The following is an 18,591-nucleotide window of genomic DNA, read 5'->3' on the forward strand; positions in this document are numbered from 1 at the left end:
GGGTGCTGGCAGGTGGGACTAGATTGGGTTGGGATATCTGGTCGGCATGGACGGGTTGGACCGAAGGGTCTGTTTCCATGCTGTACATCTCTATGACTCTATGACTCTATCTGCAGTACCCACTTCTGCCTCACTGGGTCAAATGCCAAGGCACCTTTGAATGGGTAACAATTATGCATGCAGCCAGTGATTCTAACATTCTCAGAATTATAAAACAATTGACCCTTTCATGACAGGCAAAGCAATGCCTGAACTCAGCCATACAGGTAGCATGGGATCAGCATAGATCAGCCAACATTCAGAAACACACCTCTAGGCTAGTGTTTATTTTGTCTCATTGAAAGATAATGAAGGATCAGAGTTTCAGTGATTTAGCCATCAGACAGATACTATAAGACTGATAGATTTTATAGATAGATTTAGAATTTATTACCACGTGTACTCAAGTACAGTGAAAAGTATATAATGTCACCACACATGGCACCATCTTAGGTACCAAAGTACAAAAAAAATTAGGTACAAAGTATTTAAGCATTACTTCATTGAAACATAGAAAAATAAAGAAATAAGGTAATAGTTAACATTCAAGTCTTTTGTAGTCTAAACTAGGAAAATGAAGGAATAGGTTAAAAGTTAAAAGACTCTCAGGGATGTGGCTTAGAGGCTAGGCCTAACTGACTGGGGAATTATCAGCAAATGAATGACAATCATTCTTCATGCATTCTTGAGACATAGGGTCATTGGTTGAGCCAGCATTTATTGTCCATCCCTAATCACCATGAGAAGGTGGTGGTGAGCTTCCTTCAGTCCATTTGATTGTAGGGACACCCACTGTGCTGTTGAGGAAGGAGTTCCAGGATCTTGACTAAGCAACTATGAAGGAATATTTCCAAGTCAGGGTGGTGAATGGCCTGGAGGTGAACTTGCAGACAGTGGTGATCCCTTATATCTGCTGTCCTTGTTGTTCTGGTATCTAATCCCGTGCTACATCTGTCTTGGGAGTGTTTGATGGGGACAGTATAGACAATGTTTTATTTTCAGTTTAAAAGAGTAGAGGGAGTTTTATTTTCAGTCCAGAAGAGTTGACAAAGCTTTACTTTCAATTTAAAAGAGTAGAGGGTGCTTTACTCTGTCTCTAACCCAACCTGTTGTGAAAATGTTTGATGGGCACAATATAGAGCGAGCTTTAATCTGCATCCATCTGCTGGAAAGTCTTGTGCACTGAAAGTAAGTGAATGAATGAGCTGAACATTATTGTTTCAATACTGAAGATGATATGCTTTCCATTGCAGACTCCAGCATGTATGCACACTTCCTGTTCAATGCCTTTGACACAGACCACAATGGCTCTGTCAGTTTCGAGGTTAGTGAATCTCCTGCAACTCTGGCTAAGAATGGGGAGCTGGGGCAGGGAGTACCTTCCTGTTAGATTTTGAAGCACCAAAGTAGATATGAAAGACAGATTGTGGATGTTATGCTTTTTAAAAACATTTCAAGACAAAGGTGATATGGTCAATTGATAAAAGAAGGGTGAGAGGAGTGAAATCATAGAACCAACAGTGTCGAAACAAACCATTTGGCCCATCAAGTTCACTCCAACTCTCTGAAGAGCATCCCACCCAGACCCCACCCCCCTCCGCCCCCCAACCCTATCATCAGAAACCAGCATTTCCCATGACCAATCCACCATTTTAGACTGTGGGAGGAAACCGCAGCACCTAGAGTAAACCCATGCAGACATAGAGAGAATGTGCAAACTCCACATAGACAGTCACCCGAGGCTAGAATCAAACCCAAGTCCATGGCACTGTGAGGCAGCAGTGCTAATTACTGAGCCATCATGCCGTAGATGTTCTACATATTGGTCACAGTATAATCTAACAGTCTCAAGAGGTGCAGCACAGCTCCTGACTAGAACTGTTAATGTGATAAGTATCTGTTCTATGTTATTGTATTGTCAGTAAAGAGCAAGAAACTAGTTAGCCAGACATGAGTTACGTGTGTAAGTGTTGCAATGGGCTGCATTCATAGCTGCCTTTAAGAGTCAGGTGTTGGGTAACACAATTTCAGCCTAAGGAACTCTCTTAACCAGGCAGCATGGATTAAAGGGAACAGGCTCTAAGCTTTGCAAGTCTAAAGTATGATTATTTACCATGTTTGAGAACCAGAGGATACCAGAAGACAGATTATGCTCACTTCACTGTTGTTGGAGCAGATCTTATTGTTTCTCATTTTGTCTTCTCACAGAACTTTGTGACTGGTTTATCTGTCATTCTCCGTGGGACTATTGATGACAAACTTAGCTGGGCATTCAACCTGTATGATTTAAATAAAGACGGCTGCATAACCAGAGAGGTAAACTGGAGATGAGGGAAGGTGTGAAATGAATGATTAATAATTTCTCTTAAATGCAAGGGGGAGAAAGGAAAGTGAGAGAAAGAGGACAAGAGAGAAATAGAGTGTGAGAGAGAAAGACAGAGAACAAAGGAATGGAAATTGTTTCGTACTTCGCTTGCACTTTTCTCATTACATTCCAAAGTGCTCTGCAGCCGGTGAAGTACTTTGGAAATGCGGTCATTTGACATCATGTGGGAATATCCTCCGAACGCTCCAATCAGCAGCTGACCTTGATAACAGGCACAGCTCCCATGAGTCCTTTGGGTGATCTAACCCACAGAGAGTGTCATTTATTCAGGTGGGAAGCTGGCAAGTAGGGACTCCACCATATTCCAGATTCCACTGTGACTAACATGTGGGTGGAAAGGTTATCCCATTCTCCTGTCAATTGATGGTATGAGCCTTCACAGAAAGACACAATGTGGGGCTCTCTCACCTGTGATTGAGACTGACATTGCCTCCACAAGATTCTGCCCTGTATCGATCGTAATATTGTCACTCATTTCAGTGATGCTCCATCTAACAAGACAGAATCTCTGGTCTCTTTGCTCTGCTGTGGTGTGAGCTGTGACTCAGTGAGCTTCACTCATACCTGATTTGGAGGTTCCAGGGTTCAAGTTCCACTCTAGAAAGTCAAGCACTTCATTCAGATCAACATTCCCAGTGCAGTGCTCCGGGAGAGTTGCCCTGTCACAGTGAGGTTTGAAACCCAGGTACCATCTGGCTTCTCATAAGGATGTGAAATAGCCCAGAACCACTATTTCGTCTTCCCCAAGTCCAGCTCAATATTGATTCTTCAGTGAACGACTATCTGATTGTGATCATATTGCTTTCTGTGGAGGCTTGCTCTGCATGAATTGAATATGTTTCCAGCATTACAACATTATAACAATACTACAAAATTGGCTGTGCAATGTTTTCAGATGTTCTGAAGTTGTGAACACTGTTATTCCAATGGGAGTTGCCACTTCTTTCCCTGAAGGTGCAGCTGACAGTGGAAGTGGGTGATGAATTGCCATTTTCATTTGTCTTGGGAACCAGGGTTTTCCTGGTCCCTGCAGTCAGTGGGTCTGAGACTAAGATTCTTAGCCAGAAGAAAACAGGTCTCAACATCACTGAATAATCCAGAGCTTGAACAGACGCAGATGTCTGCACTGGCTCTGGAGACTGTAAAAGGGCCTTGTGTCACTACAGTCAATGTGCATGAAAGCCATTGAGATGTAGCATGTGTGAGCATGTGTCTGTATGTGTGTGCGTGAGTGTGAGTTTGTGTCTGTGTGAATGAGAGACCGAGCTTGTGTTTGTGTGAGAGCAAATGTGAGAGCAAATATGTGCCTGTCTGTGTGTGAGTATATGACTTGTGAGTGAGTGTGTGTCTGTGCTTGAGAGCGAGCATTTGTCTGTGTGTGAGACCGAGTGTGTGTCTGAGTGTGAGCGCGAGCATGTGTGTAACAGCGAGCGTGTGTTTGTGTGAGAGCAAGCTTGTGTCTGTGGGTGAGTGAAAATGTGTCTTTGTTGAGAGTGAACGTGTGCCTTGAGTGAGCATGTGTCTGTGTGTGAGCGTGTCTGTGTGAGTGTGTGTGTTTGTGTGTGAGAGTGAACGTTTGTCTGTGTGTGAGAGCAAGGCATGTGTCTGTGTGACAGAGTGTGTGTCTGTGTGTGAGAGACTGAGCATGTCTATATGTGAGAGACTGAGCATGTGTCTGTGTGGTGAGATTGAGGACTGCAGATGCTGGCGAATCGAGTGGAGAGTGTGCTGCTGGAAAAGCACAGCAAGTCAGGCAGCATCTGAGGAGCAGGAGAGTCGATGTTTCAGGCAAAAGCCCTTCATCATGTGTCTGTGTGACAGAGTATGTCTCTGTGTGTGAGACTGAGCACGTCTGTGTGTGAGAGACTGAGCATGTCTGTGTGTGAGAGCGAGCTTGTGTCTGTGTGTGAAACTGAGCAAGTCTGTGTGTAAAAGCAAGTTTGTGTCTGTGTGTGAGAGAATGAATGTGTCTGTGTGTGACAGTGAGCACCTGTCTGACTGCATGTGGGTGTGTTTGTTAGACTGGGAGTGTGGCTTAATCTGTATTAGTGGGAGTATGAATGTGTTTGTCTGTGTGTGTGTGAGTATGAGTGTAACGCCGTGTATGACTGTGAGTATATGTGTATATGAGTGCGAGACTGTGTGTGTCAGTGTGGGATAGTGTATAAGAATGTGCATAAATGTGTGCTTATGAGTGTGAATGTGTGTACTCAGTTGAGGATTAGACATCGGTGTTAGAAGCTAAGAATACAAGAACAAATGGAATGCAGTGGTTCAAGAAGGCAGCTCACCACCATTTTCTCAAGGACAACTCGGGACAGCAATAAATGCTGGCCCAGCCAACAATGCCCCCTGTGTTGGTGGTTGTGTGTTCTAAAATGAGTTTGAGTTTGACCGCTAGTTGAACTGATCCGAAGGGAGATGGCAAGTGGCGTCTGATTAATTCTTTTCCTTTGACCTATTTGCAGGAAATGCTGGATATTATGAAATCCATTTACGACATGATGGGAAAGTACACCTACCCGACAGTGAGGGAGGAATCACCACAGGAACACGTGGAAACCTTCTTCCAGGTAAGAGGTCATGGGTTCAAAATTCTGACTATCTGATGTAACATATGACTTCTGATGAAGAGTCACTGGACTCGAAATGTTAAATCTGCTTTCTTCCCATAGGCTGCCAGACCTGCTGAGTGTCTCCAGAAATATCTGTTTTTGTTTCTCCAGCATCTGCATCTGTTTTATACAAGAGTAGAGGAAGCTTTAGTCTGTATCTAACCTTGTGCTGTACTGTCCTGGGAGTGTTTGATGGGAATGGTGCAGAAAAGGGCTTTACTTTCAGTTTAAAGGGATAGAGATGGCTTTACTTTCAGTTTAAAAAGTAGAAAGGACTTTACTCCTATGTTTTACCTGCCCTGGGTGTGTTTTTTTAAATATTCACTTGTGGGATGTGGGTGTCACTCGCTAGCTAGCATTTATTGTCTGTCCCTGGTTGCACTTGAGAAGCTACTGAGCTGCCTTCTTGAACTGCTGCAGTCCACATGCTGTAGGTTGACCCACAATATCTTTAGGGAGAGAGTTTCAGGATTTGATAGTGAAGAAAAGGTGGTATATTTCCAAGTCAGGATGGTGAGGTGTTTAGAGGGGACTTTAAGATGCTGCTGTTCCCGTGTATTTTCTGCCCTTGTCCTTCTAGATGGAAGTGATTGTGGGTTTGGAAGGTACTGGCTAATGATCTTTGGTCAGTTTTTCAGGAGATAGTATACACTGTTACTGAGCATCAGCGGTGCAGGAAGTCGACATGGTGCCAATCAAGCAGGCAGCTTTGTCCTGGATGATGTTGAGCTTCTTCAGTGTTATTGGGGTTACACCCATCCAGACATGTGGGGAGTATTCCATCACACTCCTGACTTGTGCCTTGTCGATGATGTACAGGCTTTGGGGAGTCAGGAGGTGAGTTACTTGCCACAGTATTCCTAGCCTCTGACCTGCTCTTGTAGACACTATTTATATGGTGAGTCCAGTTGAATTTTTGGTCAAGGATGATACTGGGGGATTCAGTGATGGTGATGCCATTGAATATGAAGGGGGTTGGTTAGATTGTCTCTCATTGGAGATGGTCATAGCCTGCCATTTGTGTAGTGTGAATATTACATGCTGCATGTCAGTCCAAGCCTGGATATTGTCCAGAATTTGTTGCATTTGGCAATGGACTGCTTCAGTATTTGAGGGGACGTGAATGGTGCGAAACATTGTGCAATTATTACTGAACATCCCCACTTCTGACTTTATTATGGAGGGAAGGTTATTGATGAAGCAACTGAAGATGGTTGGGCCTAGGACACTATCCTAAGGAACTCCTGCAGAGATGTCCTGAATCTGAGATGACTGACCTCCAACAACCACAACCACCTTCCTAAGTGGCAGGTGTGATTCCAACCAGTAGAGAGTTTTGCTCCCTGATTCCAGTTTTACTAGGACTCCTTGATGCCACACTCAGTCAAATGCAGCCTTGATGTCAAAGGCTGTCATTCTCACCACACCTCTGGAATTCAGCTCTTTTGTCTGTGTTTGCAACAGAGGAAGTACTGACATGAAGAGTTGGGTGGCTCTAACAGAACCCAAAACTGGGTATTGCTGAGCAGAAGCTGCTTGATAGCACTGTTAATGATGCCTTCCATCACTTTACTAATGATGGAGAGGAGACTGATGGGGCAGTAATTGGCTGGGTTGGATTTGTCCTGCTTTTTATGTACAGACATACCTGAGCAATTTTCCACATTGTTGGGTAGATGCCAGTGTTGTACAGGAATGGCTTGGTGAGAGGAGCACAAGCCTTCAGTACTATTGCCCAAATGTGTCAGGGCCCATAGCCTTTTCATTATCCAGTGTCTCCAAATATTTCTTGATATCACGTGGAGTGAATCAACTTGGCTGAAAACTGTAGACTGTACCAGAGAGGAGGCAACGATGGATCATCCACTCTGCTCTTCTGGTTAAAGATTGCTGCAAATGCTTTAGCCTTCTATTTTGCACTGATATGTTGGTTTCTTTCATCATTGACGAAGGGGATATTTATGGGGCCTCCTCTTCCTGTGAGTTGTTTAACTGTCCACCATGCTGGATGTGACAGAACTGCAGAGTTTAGATCTAATGAGTTGGTTGTGGGATCATTCTGTCTATCATTTGCTGCTTATGTTGTTTGACATACAAGCTGTCCTGTTTGGTAGCTTCACCAGGTCGACACCTCATCTGCAGGTATGCCTGGTACAGCTCCTAGCATGCCCACCTGCACTCTCCTTTGAACCAGGGTTGATTCCTTGGCTTGATGGTAATGGTTGAATAGGAGACATGCCAGGACATGAGGTTGCAGATTGTGCTGGAGTACAGTTCTACTGCTGTTGATGGCCCACAGTGCCTCATAGATGGCCAGTCTTGAGTTGCTAAATCTGTTCGAAATCTGCCTCATTTAGCACAGTGATAGTGCCACATGACACAATGGAGGATATTCTCAATGTGAAATTGGGACTTCATCTCCATAAGCACTGTGCTTTAGTCACTCTTACCAATACTATCATTGACAGATGCATCTGCAAGTATGTTTTTCCCTCTTGTTAGTTCCCTCACCACTTGCCACAGACCCATTCTAGCAGCTATGTCCTTTAGGACCTGACTAAAGTACTGCTGTCAAGTCACTCTTGGTGGTGGAAGTTGAAATCCCCCACCCAGAGTACATTTTGCACCCATGTCACCCTCAGTGCTTCCTCCAAATGTTGCTCAACATGGAGAAATACTGATTAATCAACCGAGGGAGGACAGTACATGGTAATTAGCAGGAGGTTTCCTTACCCCTGTTTAACCTGAAACTGTGAGACTTCATAGGGTTCAGAGCCAATATTGAAGATTCTCAGAGCAACCCTGTCCTGACCATATACCACTGTGCTGCCACCTTTACCGGGTCTGTCCTCCCAGTGAGACAGGACATATCCAGGGATGGTGATGGTGATGTCTGGGACACTGTCTGTAAATATGACCGTGTTAGGCTGTTACTTGATTAATATATGAGACAGCTCTCCCAATATTGGCACTAGCCCCCAGATGTTAGTGAGGAGCCCTTGCAGGGTCGACAGAGCTGTTTCTGGTATTGTCCTTCCCAGTGCCTAGGACAATGCTGGTGGTCCACCTGGTTTCATTTCTTTGTTGAGACCTTGAGACAACTTGGCTTGCTTGGCCATTTCAGAGGGCAGTTGAGAGTGACTAAATTGCTGAGAGTCTGGAATCACCTGTACACCAGATGGACTAGATGGATTTTTCCAATAGTCGACAATGGTTTCATGGTTATCAGTCGATTCTTAATTCCAGATATTTTTCATATAATTCAAATTCCGACATCTGCTGCACAACAATTCAATTCCAGATCCCCAGGACATCACTTGGGCTCTGGATTAATTGTTTAGTGACAATACCACTTGACCATCACCTACTGCTGGGGACACTGTCGAGAGAGAGCCGTACCTTACTTTAGAGCAGTAGAAGGAGCTTTACTCTGTATTGAATAACGCCTAACACACACTCCCAACCCAGCTGTAACTGTCCTGGGGGTATTTGAAGGAGACAGCATGAAGGGGGCTTTACTCTGTAAATAACCTCACACTGCTGTACCTGTCCTGGGAGTGTTCTATAGGGACAGCTAGAGAGAGCTTTACTCTGTATCTAACCCCGGGCTGTATCTGTCCCAGGAGTGTTTGATAGGGACAGTTAGAGGGAGCTTTACTCTGTATCTAACCCCGGGCTATATCTGTCCCAGGAGTGTTTGATAGGGACAGTTAGAGGGAGCTTTACTCTGTAACTAACCCCATGTTATATCTGTCCTTGAAATGTTTGATGAGCTCATTAGCACAAGCACAGCAACAGGAAATATTTACTTGACAATTTTGACACAAACCGCATCTGTTTAAAAAAAATCTACAATGATAACATATTAAGAACATATGAAATAGGAACAAAAATAGATCCTTTGGCTTTCAAGCTTGCTCCAAGATTCCAGTTGTTATTTTCCTGCAGTATCACCATATTCCGTGATGTCATCAGCATCTAGATATCTATCGGTCTCCGACTAGAATGTAACTCAATGACTAAGTAGAATGTAACTCAATGACTAAGCTTTCACTGCTCTCTGAGGTAGACAATTCTAAAGAATCACCCACCTCTGAAATTCTTCCTCACCTCAGTCCTAAATTTATTCTGAGACTGTTCCCTGGTTCTTGACAGCCCTCAGACAGGGGAAACCGCCTTCCTGCATCCATCCTGTCCTTTCCTGTAAGGATTTTGTGCACTTCTGTGAGATCACCTCTCATTCTTCTAAACTCCAGAAAACACAGGCCCAGTCACTTCAATCTCTCCTCAATGGGACAATCCCACCCTCCCAGGAAGCAGTCTGGTGAACCTCTGCTCTCTAGACAGTATATCCTTCCGTGGTTATAGAGACCAGATCTATGCTCAACGCACCAGTTGCCAGCTCACCAAGATGATTTACACTGCACGCCGTGCTAGTGCCATTGTTTGGTGACCTATAAACCACTCCTTCCAAAGTTTGCTGCCCCTGAGCTCTTAATTCCTGTTCTTCTGATCGAAGATTCTCTCGTACTGATCACAGTCTTTATTATACCCTTCAATAATATTCAGTTTCTAGCCCTGGTCACCTTGGAGCTACATCTCTGCAATAGCAATTTTTCTGTGATGTCGGTGTTGCTGGCAAGTCCAGCATTTGTTACCCATCTCTAACTACCCTGAATAGGGCAGGGAAGAGTGAACACATTGCTATGAGTCTGGAATTACATGTCGGCCAGACCAGCTAGGGATGGTTCATTAATGTTCTTCCCTAAAGGACATGTGTGAACCAGATGGGTTTTTACAACAATCAATAATAGTTTTGTGGTTACAATAACAAAGACGAGCTTTCAATTTCAGATCTTTACTAAAACAGCTTAAATTCCCACAAGTGACATTTGAACCAATTCTCCTGGGCATTAGCTTAGGCCTCAGGATTATTAGCCCAGCGATGTTACCACTGTGTCACAATTTCGTCCATGTACTTTTTTGTGCTGTTCATTTTCCTGTGCTGTTGTGAGTGCTGTATGTAGTCAGATAGAATGCCTTTAATTATACTTTTTCCACATTTTTCCATATTTTGATCCCATTAAATTATGGACAGCATGTGGTGGTTCAGTGATTAGCACAGCTGCCTCACAGCACCAGGGACCCGGGTTCAATTCCAGCCTCGGGCAATGTTTGTGTGGAGTTTGCACATTCTCCCTGAGTCTGCATGGGTTTCCTCTGAATGCTGTAGTTTCCTCCCAAAATCCAAAGATGTGCAGGTTAGGTGAATTGGCTGGGATAAATTGCCCACAGCGTTCAGGGGTGTGTAAGTTATGTGCATTAGTCAGCAGTAAATGTAGAGTAATAGGGTAGGTGAATGGGTTTGAGTGGGCTACTCTTTGGAGGGTCGGTGTGGACTTGTTTCCACACCGAAGGGAGTTAATGATTCTCAATCCCAGCATTTATATCTGCTGCCTTGCACTTTGTTACGACATTCATGTTTCCCATTCTGAGTTTTGTTTTTCTTGTATCTGAATTCCTTTATGGGTTTGCACCCCGTGACCAGCTCATGACTGATTTTCACTTTGTTCTGGATATCTCTTCCACAGAAAATGGACAAGAATCGAGACGGAGTTGTCACCATTGAGGAGTTTATTGAAACCTGTCAGAAGGTGAGACACTAAATCCCCGGATGTAATGTCTATATCCTGGTGAGACATGCATTCCCAGGTGAGACACCAGAGTGAACAATGAAAAACATGTAATACAGAGGAGAATATGACCTTCACTTGGATCCTGTACATTTTATTTGTACTATCTTGTGATACATGAATAACTTTGAATTCTGAACAGTGATTCTGCTCCAATATCCAACTTCACTCCCCAATCCTCACTCACCACTTTCTATCCCAGTCAAATGATTTTGCTCATTCCATTTTGATCTGTACAAGTGTGAATTGGGTGTGTGTGTGTGTGTGAGCTGGGTGTGTGTGTGTGAGAGAGAGAGCTCTGTGTGTGTGTGTGTGTGTGTATGTGTGAGAGACAGAATTGTGTGTATTTGTGTGTGTGAGAGAGAGAGAGCTGGGTGTGTGTGTATGATAGAGAGAGCTGGGTTTGTGTGTGTGAGAGAGAACTGGGTGTGTGTTTATGTGTGTGAGAGAGAGCTGGGTGTGTGTGTGTGTGTGAAGTGTGTGTGTGTGTGAGAGAGAGAGCTGGGTGCGTGTCTATGAGCTGAGTGTATGTATGTGAGAGAGCCTGGGATTTGTGAGTCTGTCCTGTGTGTCTTTGTGTGTCTATGTGAATTCCCGCTAATGTTTTCTTCTTCTGTTTCTTTCTCTAGGATGAAAATATCATGAAGTCAATGCAACTTTTCGAGAATGTTATCTAGAGGTCAGAGGTTGACCTAACTCCTTGCCCTCCTTCTTTGGCAGTCGCCTTGATTGAAAAACTTTTACTCAGATCCTGGATTTGTCCACTGGGCGCCTACACCTTCTCCTATCATAACTCATGTGGTTGTGGTGGGAGGAGCTGGATTGTAGGTCTTTCTGAAATGCACCTAGAGAGGGGAGGAGAAAAGGACCCATGCAACACACACTTTGTACTTTTCTCAGAACCCAAGAACTGCTTGAGAATGTGAAGGGTGTGGCATCAACAATCTTCCTGGAAACGTGGCAGTGAGATTCACATGCCAAGATACACACACCGAACACAGGCTGCTCTTCACAGCATGTTACTATAACAAACTATTAGCATCTGTATACAATAATACCGGATATATGGTACCAAAAATAGTAAAAGTGCTATCTGTGTTCCATCCGTCATCTGCTAGAAAACGCTGGGCCCACTGACCAAAATCTTCTCTTTGCCAAAAGGCTTTACTACCCTTTCAGCTCTCCAATAACATCCCAACTGGTCGAATCAAAATGGCATGCAGAAGTATAGACAGAGCTTTACTCTGTATCTATCCGTGCACTGTAACTGCCCTGGGAGTGTTTGATGAGGACAGTGTAGAGGGAACTTTACTCTATACCTCACCCTGTGCTGTATCTGTTCTGAGAGCCTTTGGTTGGGTCAGTGTGTAGGGAGCTTTACACTTAATCTGGCCCCATCTTATGCTGCTCTGGGGGTACGGGGACAGTATTGAGAGAGATTTACTCTGTATCTAACACCATGCTGTCCCTGTCCTGAGAGTATTTGATGAGTACATTGCAGAGACAGCTTTACTCTGTATCTAACCCTGTGCTGTAACTGCTCTGGGTGTATTTGATGGGGATGATGTAAGGGAACTTTACCCTGTATCTAAATCCATGCAGTAAGTGCTCTGGAAGTGTTTGATGGGTGACTGTAGAGGGAGCTTTATTCTGGACCTAACCCTGTGCAGTAACTGCCCTGGGAGTGTTTAATGGGTCAGCGTATAGGGAGTTTTACTCTATATCTAACCTTTCTAGTGAGTTGGTTGGGGAGAATGTTACTGCTGACATTTGGTATTTGGTGCTTAAATAAGTAAGTGCTTCCATCTCCTACAAGAACAACCCTGCCATTTTAAAAAATGTTTAATCGGACATTTCTGTACATTCTGACAATTTCAGATTTGTCTCAAATTTACATATGATTTCAAGATCTCTCAATGATTATTTGCAGCGAGGCTTCACCATATCACCGGTGGTGTCTAGCAGGGTTGGAATCAGTGGTCTGCTGATTCACAATAACTGCCAATGAGAACACTGACTGCATGAAGGCCGGTTGAAAAATAGAGCAATATTGTTCAATATTTACATCAATATAGAAAGGAAATTGGTTCAACATTGGATGATCATTACTTGTGGAATGTATAAGTTAATGTTACTACAACAACAGCTTACGCATATAGCGCATTTGACAAAGTGAAAATCTCAAACAAATTGACCTGGAGCCACAATAAGAGACTATAGGATAAGGTCATGAGGAGTTTTCGAGGACAATTTTAAAAGATTAAAGGGAGTGAGGGTGAGTTTTGATGAGGGTCATCCAAGGCTTAGGGCCAAGGTGGCTGAATTCACAGCTATTCAAATGATGGGAGAGTTAGAAAACGAGGGATATCCAAAGAGTGTAAAACTGGAGGAATGTTGGTATAGTAGAGGGTGGGAAGGGATTACACAGATAGGATGGGTCAAAACCATAAAAGGATTTGAACACAAGGTTAAGAATTTCTCACTTGGCATGAAAAATGAAAGAGATACCTTTAAGAGACAGAAGCCTTAGTCCACCAATCCAAGAAAAGGTTGGATAGAATGGATATTAAGCGGGCCTAGTCTCAGAGTGTACCAAAGGCACTATTAAGCTCTATCAATGCTCCTGCCAGTACTTACTTAGTTTTTCCAGGGGAGATGAAAGAAAGGAGAAAAATCAAATCATCACAGGCATGTGGCCTGACGTAGACTGTCATTGGCCCAATCCTGCACCTACCAGTAAGCAACAGGCAAACTCTACTTCTCAAATGTCAGGCAGAGATTAATGGCAGAGACTCATAGCGTTTACCCTTACCACTGACTTTCCAAATGACAGAAGTGATAATGGCTGAATGGGGTAAGTCATTGCCTGTTGTGAGTGAATATGAATCTCAATGGATACAATTTAACAATGGCACCGTTAGAAGGAGATGTCACATAAAAGAAAAATATGTTGCCAAAAGTTTTGTTTTGTCTTATATTCATTAGGACAAATGCAAGAATGCCAAATTCTCCCCCTCCATGGCAACACCTCAGCTAATAAAAGATGACTAGCCAATCAATCAATACTTTTTTTTCTCTTGCAGTGTAAATTGTTGTGATAGTTTGAAAACTGGCATTCTTCCAACTGTCCCAATGAATAAAAAAAGAGACAACTTCGTATGTAGACAGACCGACAAGGGGAGAGGCCATTTTGGATTTGGTGCTTATGTAGACAGACCGACAAGGGGAAAGGCCATTTTGGATTTGGTGCTCTGCAACGAGCCAGGACAGGTGTCAGATCTCACAGTGGGAGAGCACTTTGGTGAAAGTGATCACAACTGCCTCACATTTAGCATTGCCTTGGAGAGTGAAAGGAGCAGTTACCAAGGGAAGATATTTAATTGGGGAATAGGAAATTATGATGCTATTAGACAGGAGTTGGGAAGTACAGACTGGGAGCAATTGTTCCACAGAAAGGGCACAGCAGACATGTGGAAACTATTTAAGGAGCAGTTGTTGCAAGTGATGCACAAATTTGTTCCTCTGAGACAGGTAAGAAGGGGTAAGATTAAGGAACCTTGGATGATGAGAACAGAGGAACTTCTCGTCAAAAGGAAGAAGGCAGCTTACGTAAGGTGGAGGAAGCAAGGATCTAGCACAGCTTTAGAGGATTACAGGCTTGCTAGAAAGGAGCTCAGAATTGGACTGAGGAGAGCCAGGAAGAGGCACGAAAAAGGCTTGGCAATCAGGATTAGGGAGAACTCAAAGGCATTATACTCATACGTGAAGAATAAGAGAACGATCAGGGAGAAGGTAGGGCCGATCAGGGATAGCATAGGGAACTTGTGCGTGGAATCTGAAAAGATAGAGGAATCCCTAAATGAGTTTTTTGCTTTGGTTTTCACCAAGGAAAGGGAACTTGTTGTAAATGAAAACTTAGAGGAGCTGGGATACAGTCTTGACCAGATCAAGAACGATGAAGTTGATGTGCTAGAAACTTTGGAAAACATTAAGATTGATAAGTCCCCAAGGCCAGACCAGATTTATCCTAGGCTGCTCCGGGAAGCGAGAAAGGAGGTTGCTAAGCTACTCGCGAGAATATTTGCCTCCTCACTCTCCACGGGAGTCATACTGGAGGATTGGAAGGAGGCGAATGTTGTTCCTCTTTTCAAGAAAGGTAAAAGGGAAATCCCTGGCAATTACAGACCAGATAGTCTTACGTCTGTGGTCAGCAAAGTTTTGGAAAGAATTCTGAGGGATAGGATTTATGACCATTTGGCAAAGCACAGTGTGATTAAAGGCAGTCAGCATGGCTTTGTGAGGGGCAGGTCATGCCTCACAAATCTTATTGAGTTCTTTGAGGAGGTGTCAAGACAGGTTAACAACGGTCGAGCAGTGGGTGTGGTGTATATGGACTTTAGCAAGGCATTTGATAAGGTTCCCCATGGTAGGCTCATTCATAAAGTCAGGAAGTATGGGATACAGGGAGATTTGGCTATCTGGATTCAGAATTGGCTGGCTGACAGAAGGCAGAGAGTGGTTGTAGATAGAAAGTATTCTGCCTGGAGGTCAGTGTTGAGTGGGTCCCGCAGGTCTCTGTTCTTGGGCGTCTGCTCTTTGTAGTTTTTATAAATGACTTGGATGAGGAGGTTGAGGGTGCGTTAGTAAATTTGCAGATGGCACTAAGGTAGGAGGTATCGTCAATAATATAGAGGGCTACTGCAGGCTGCAGCACGACATAGACAGGATACAGAGCTGGGCTGAGAAATAGCAGATGGAATTCAACCTGGATAAATGCGAAGTGATGCATTTTGGAAGGTCGAACTCGAATGCTGAATATAGGATTAAAGATTAAGGATTCTTGGCAGTGTGGAGGAGCAGAGGGATCTGGGTGTGCAAGTACATAGATCCCTCAAAGTTCTCACCCAAGTGGATAGGGTTGTTACGGAAGCATATGGTGTTTTGGCTTTCATTAACAGGGGGATTGAGTTTAAGAGCCACAAGGTTTTGCTGCAGCTCTACAAATCCGTGGTGAGACCACACTTGGAATATTGTGTCCAGTTCTGGTCGCCCTACTGTAGGAAAGATACAGAGGCTTTGGAGAAGGTGCAAAGAAGGTTTACCAGGATGCTGCCTGGACTGGAGGGCTTGACTTATGAAGAAAGGTTGAATAAGCTTGGACTTTTCTCTCTGGAGAGAAGGAGGAAGAGAGGAGACCTGATTGAGGTGTACAAAATAATGAGAGGATAGAATCAATAGCCAGAGACTTTTCCCAAGGGCAGGATTGACTGGTACGAGAAGTCATAGTTTGAAGATATTAGGAGGAAGGTATAGAGGAGACGTCAAAGGTAGGTTCTTTACGCAGCGAGTTGTGAATGCATGGAATGCATTGTCAGCTGTGGTGATGAAAGCAGAGTCATTAGGGACATTTAAGCAACTGCTGGACATGCATATTGGTGAGTTGAGGGGTGCGTAGGTTAAGTTACTATATTTTACATTAGGATTAAATCTCAGCACAACATCGTGGGCCAAAGGGCCTGTTCTGTGCTGTACTTTTCCATGTTCTATGTTCAGAAACATGTCCTTACTTGCAGTGGTATTAGAGTTCCAAATGACCAAGTGATCGCTAAGAAAGTGAAGATACCAGAAGTAGGGTGGTGCAAAACATTTTATAAACGAAAGGAGTAGGTGGGGAGGGGTATAACATTTTGGAACAAAGGGACTTCAGAAACCACATTTCCACACTCGTTTAAAAACTGTTTTCCACTATTCCTGTTGGTTTTGAAGGTCGAACGCAGGATCATGTCTTATTTCTGGGACCCCAGAATGTGAACCTGAATTGCGACAGATGGATCAATACTTGGGGCGAGCGAGGCCTTCCGAGTTATTGATCAGGTCTGTTTACAAATTTTAACCATTTGATTGCTTTCCAGGCATACAGACCTTTGCATTACACAATTAAACATCTCACAAAACTGTTCTGCATGATAAACAAAGACTTCATTCGAATTTCCTGCTCTACATATGAAGAAAGCTCTTGTTGGGTCTTGCCATTAATCAACACAGAAAACTAAACAGAGGCAGAATTTAGACTGGGGTTTCAGATCTGGCTGATGCTTTCATGAATATAGAAGTGGCCTTTCCAGTTTGAACAGCACTGCAGTGATTTTGAGCTGTGTTTGAGTGAGTTGAGGCAAGATAGGCGCAGGGTGAGGAGAGCAAAAGTGTCACCAACTATATGCACAAGCAGCTGCCACTCCAGAATGAAGGACCTTACTTGATGCGAGAAGCTCAGCTGTTCTCCTCCGAGAAGAGTATATCAAGAGGCAATTTCCTACATGGAGAAACCACAAAGCCTACGGATATTGTTCAAACTTGTCTTGTATAGTTCAGGCTTAATATGACCAGTGCATTCTTTTCCAGGTTTTAACTATTCTTACCTTCCAGTTAGAGGCGTTCACAATTGTGAGGAGGCCAGAGACAGATAGGTAGATGGTTCAAAACCAGAAGATACTGGTATAAGGACTGCTAAAAGTGACATGAGGGAATCTTTTTTCAGCAGTTAGAATACGGAGAGTGGTGGAGACATTCAGCAAATCTGACAGCATCTGTGAAAACGGAAACTTTCCCTGAGAGTGTTTATAGGAAAAATGTAAAGGGATCTTTACTTTCAGTTTAAATTATTAGAACAAGCTTAACCCTGTGTCTGATTCCATGCTGTACCTGTCCTGGGAGTGTTTGATGGGGACAGTGTCAAAAGCATCTTATTCTGAATCTACTCTGTGCTGAATGTGACCTGGGGAAGTATTTGAGGGCGTCAATGCAGAGGAAGCTTTATTCTGCACCTAGCCTATTTTGTACCTGTCCTGGGAAGGTTTGATGGTTACAGTGTAGTGAAAGCTTTACTCTGCAGCTGCCCCCATGCTGTACATGTCCTCGGCATGTTTGATGGGGACAGTGTAGAGGGAGCTTTACTCTGTATCTAACCCCATGCTGTGGTGTTCCATTTCCTCATACCATGTAAGCTACACTGAGCAAAACACAAATGGTTAATGAAGGAAGTATGGCTCTGTTGGTGACTGCTTGTTGTTTCTGTGGGGTTTAGGGAGTTGTCTGTACTCACCTGTTCCAAGCTGCACTGCCTGATTCATCCTCACAATCCACCCTGGGTGCTCTGAATGTGGTCACTGGGTCCAACACAGGCACCGGGCGATCCAAGGAAATCAGCAAGATCTGCCCTTCACCAGAGATCATAAGAACAAAACACACAGCAGCAAACGTAGGTCATTCAACCAATCACTGACATCATAGCTGATCTGATAATCCTTGACTTCACTTTCCTGCCTTTCCCCAGAACCCTTGATTCCCTTACTGGTCAAAAACCTGTCTATCGTATCCTTGAATAATGACCAAGCCTCAACAGTGGTAAAGAATTCCACAGATTCACTATCCTCTGAGAGAAGACATTCCTCTTCATTCCTGCCTTAAATGTACAACCCTTTATTCTGGAATGGAGATGACATGAAACGTAATGATGGAATACTGCGTCCTTTAGCTGTGAGCAATGATTTCATTCATTCATTGCCTGTGTGGTCCAATTGGTGCCCTTGGCCCCTATAACAGTCCAATGCCTAAGTTCTGCCAGGTAACTCTTTGGCAGTTCCTGGGAATACTCTCTCTTCCTTCAGCCCCCTCCAAGATATCTAGCATCTACTTTTGAAATCTGCACAATTCTCAGATTCTGTCCACCCAGATTTGCCAAGAGGTCACGAGAGAGTCACTCCCACCCTAAATCGTCACTCTCTGGTGGACAAGACTGTGTGGATATTTACCCAGGCCTACGTCCCTACTGTTGTGATGCTCCATTCTCTGGCCACCG

The 18,591-nt window shown here is 43.8% G+C and overlaps 1 protein-coding gene across 6 annotated transcripts in view; it reads left to right on the plus strand.

Annotated features, from left to right (window-relative positions):
- The window catches only part of LOC122561290 (Kv channel-interacting protein 2-like), a 321,601-nt gene extending 307,662 nt beyond the window's left edge, over positions 1-13,939 (plus strand). For all 6 annotated transcript variants that reach the window (XM_043712947.1, XM_043712949.1, XM_043712945.1 and 3 more), the window contains 5 exons: positions 1,293-1,363; positions 2,248-2,355; positions 4,894-4,998; positions 10,632-10,694; positions 11,363-13,939. In XM_043712947.1, the coding sequence (XP_043568882.1) occupies positions 1,293-1,363; positions 2,248-2,355; positions 4,894-4,998; positions 10,632-10,694; positions 11,363-11,410 (395 nt within the window). In that variant the 3' untranslated portion in view covers positions 11,411-13,939. The remainder of the gene's footprint in view (positions 1-1,292; positions 1,364-2,247; positions 2,356-4,893; positions 4,999-10,631; positions 10,695-11,362) is intronic.
- The last annotated feature ends 4,652 nt before the right edge of the window (positions 13,940-18,591 follow it).

The sequence above is a fragment of the Chiloscyllium plagiosum genome, chromosome 22, assembly GCF_004010195.1.
Source record: "Chiloscyllium plagiosum isolate BGI_BamShark_2017 chromosome 22, ASM401019v2, whole genome shotgun sequence".
Taxonomy (NCBI): Eukaryota; Metazoa; Chordata; class Chondrichthyes; order Orectolobiformes; family Hemiscylliidae; genus Chiloscyllium; species Chiloscyllium plagiosum.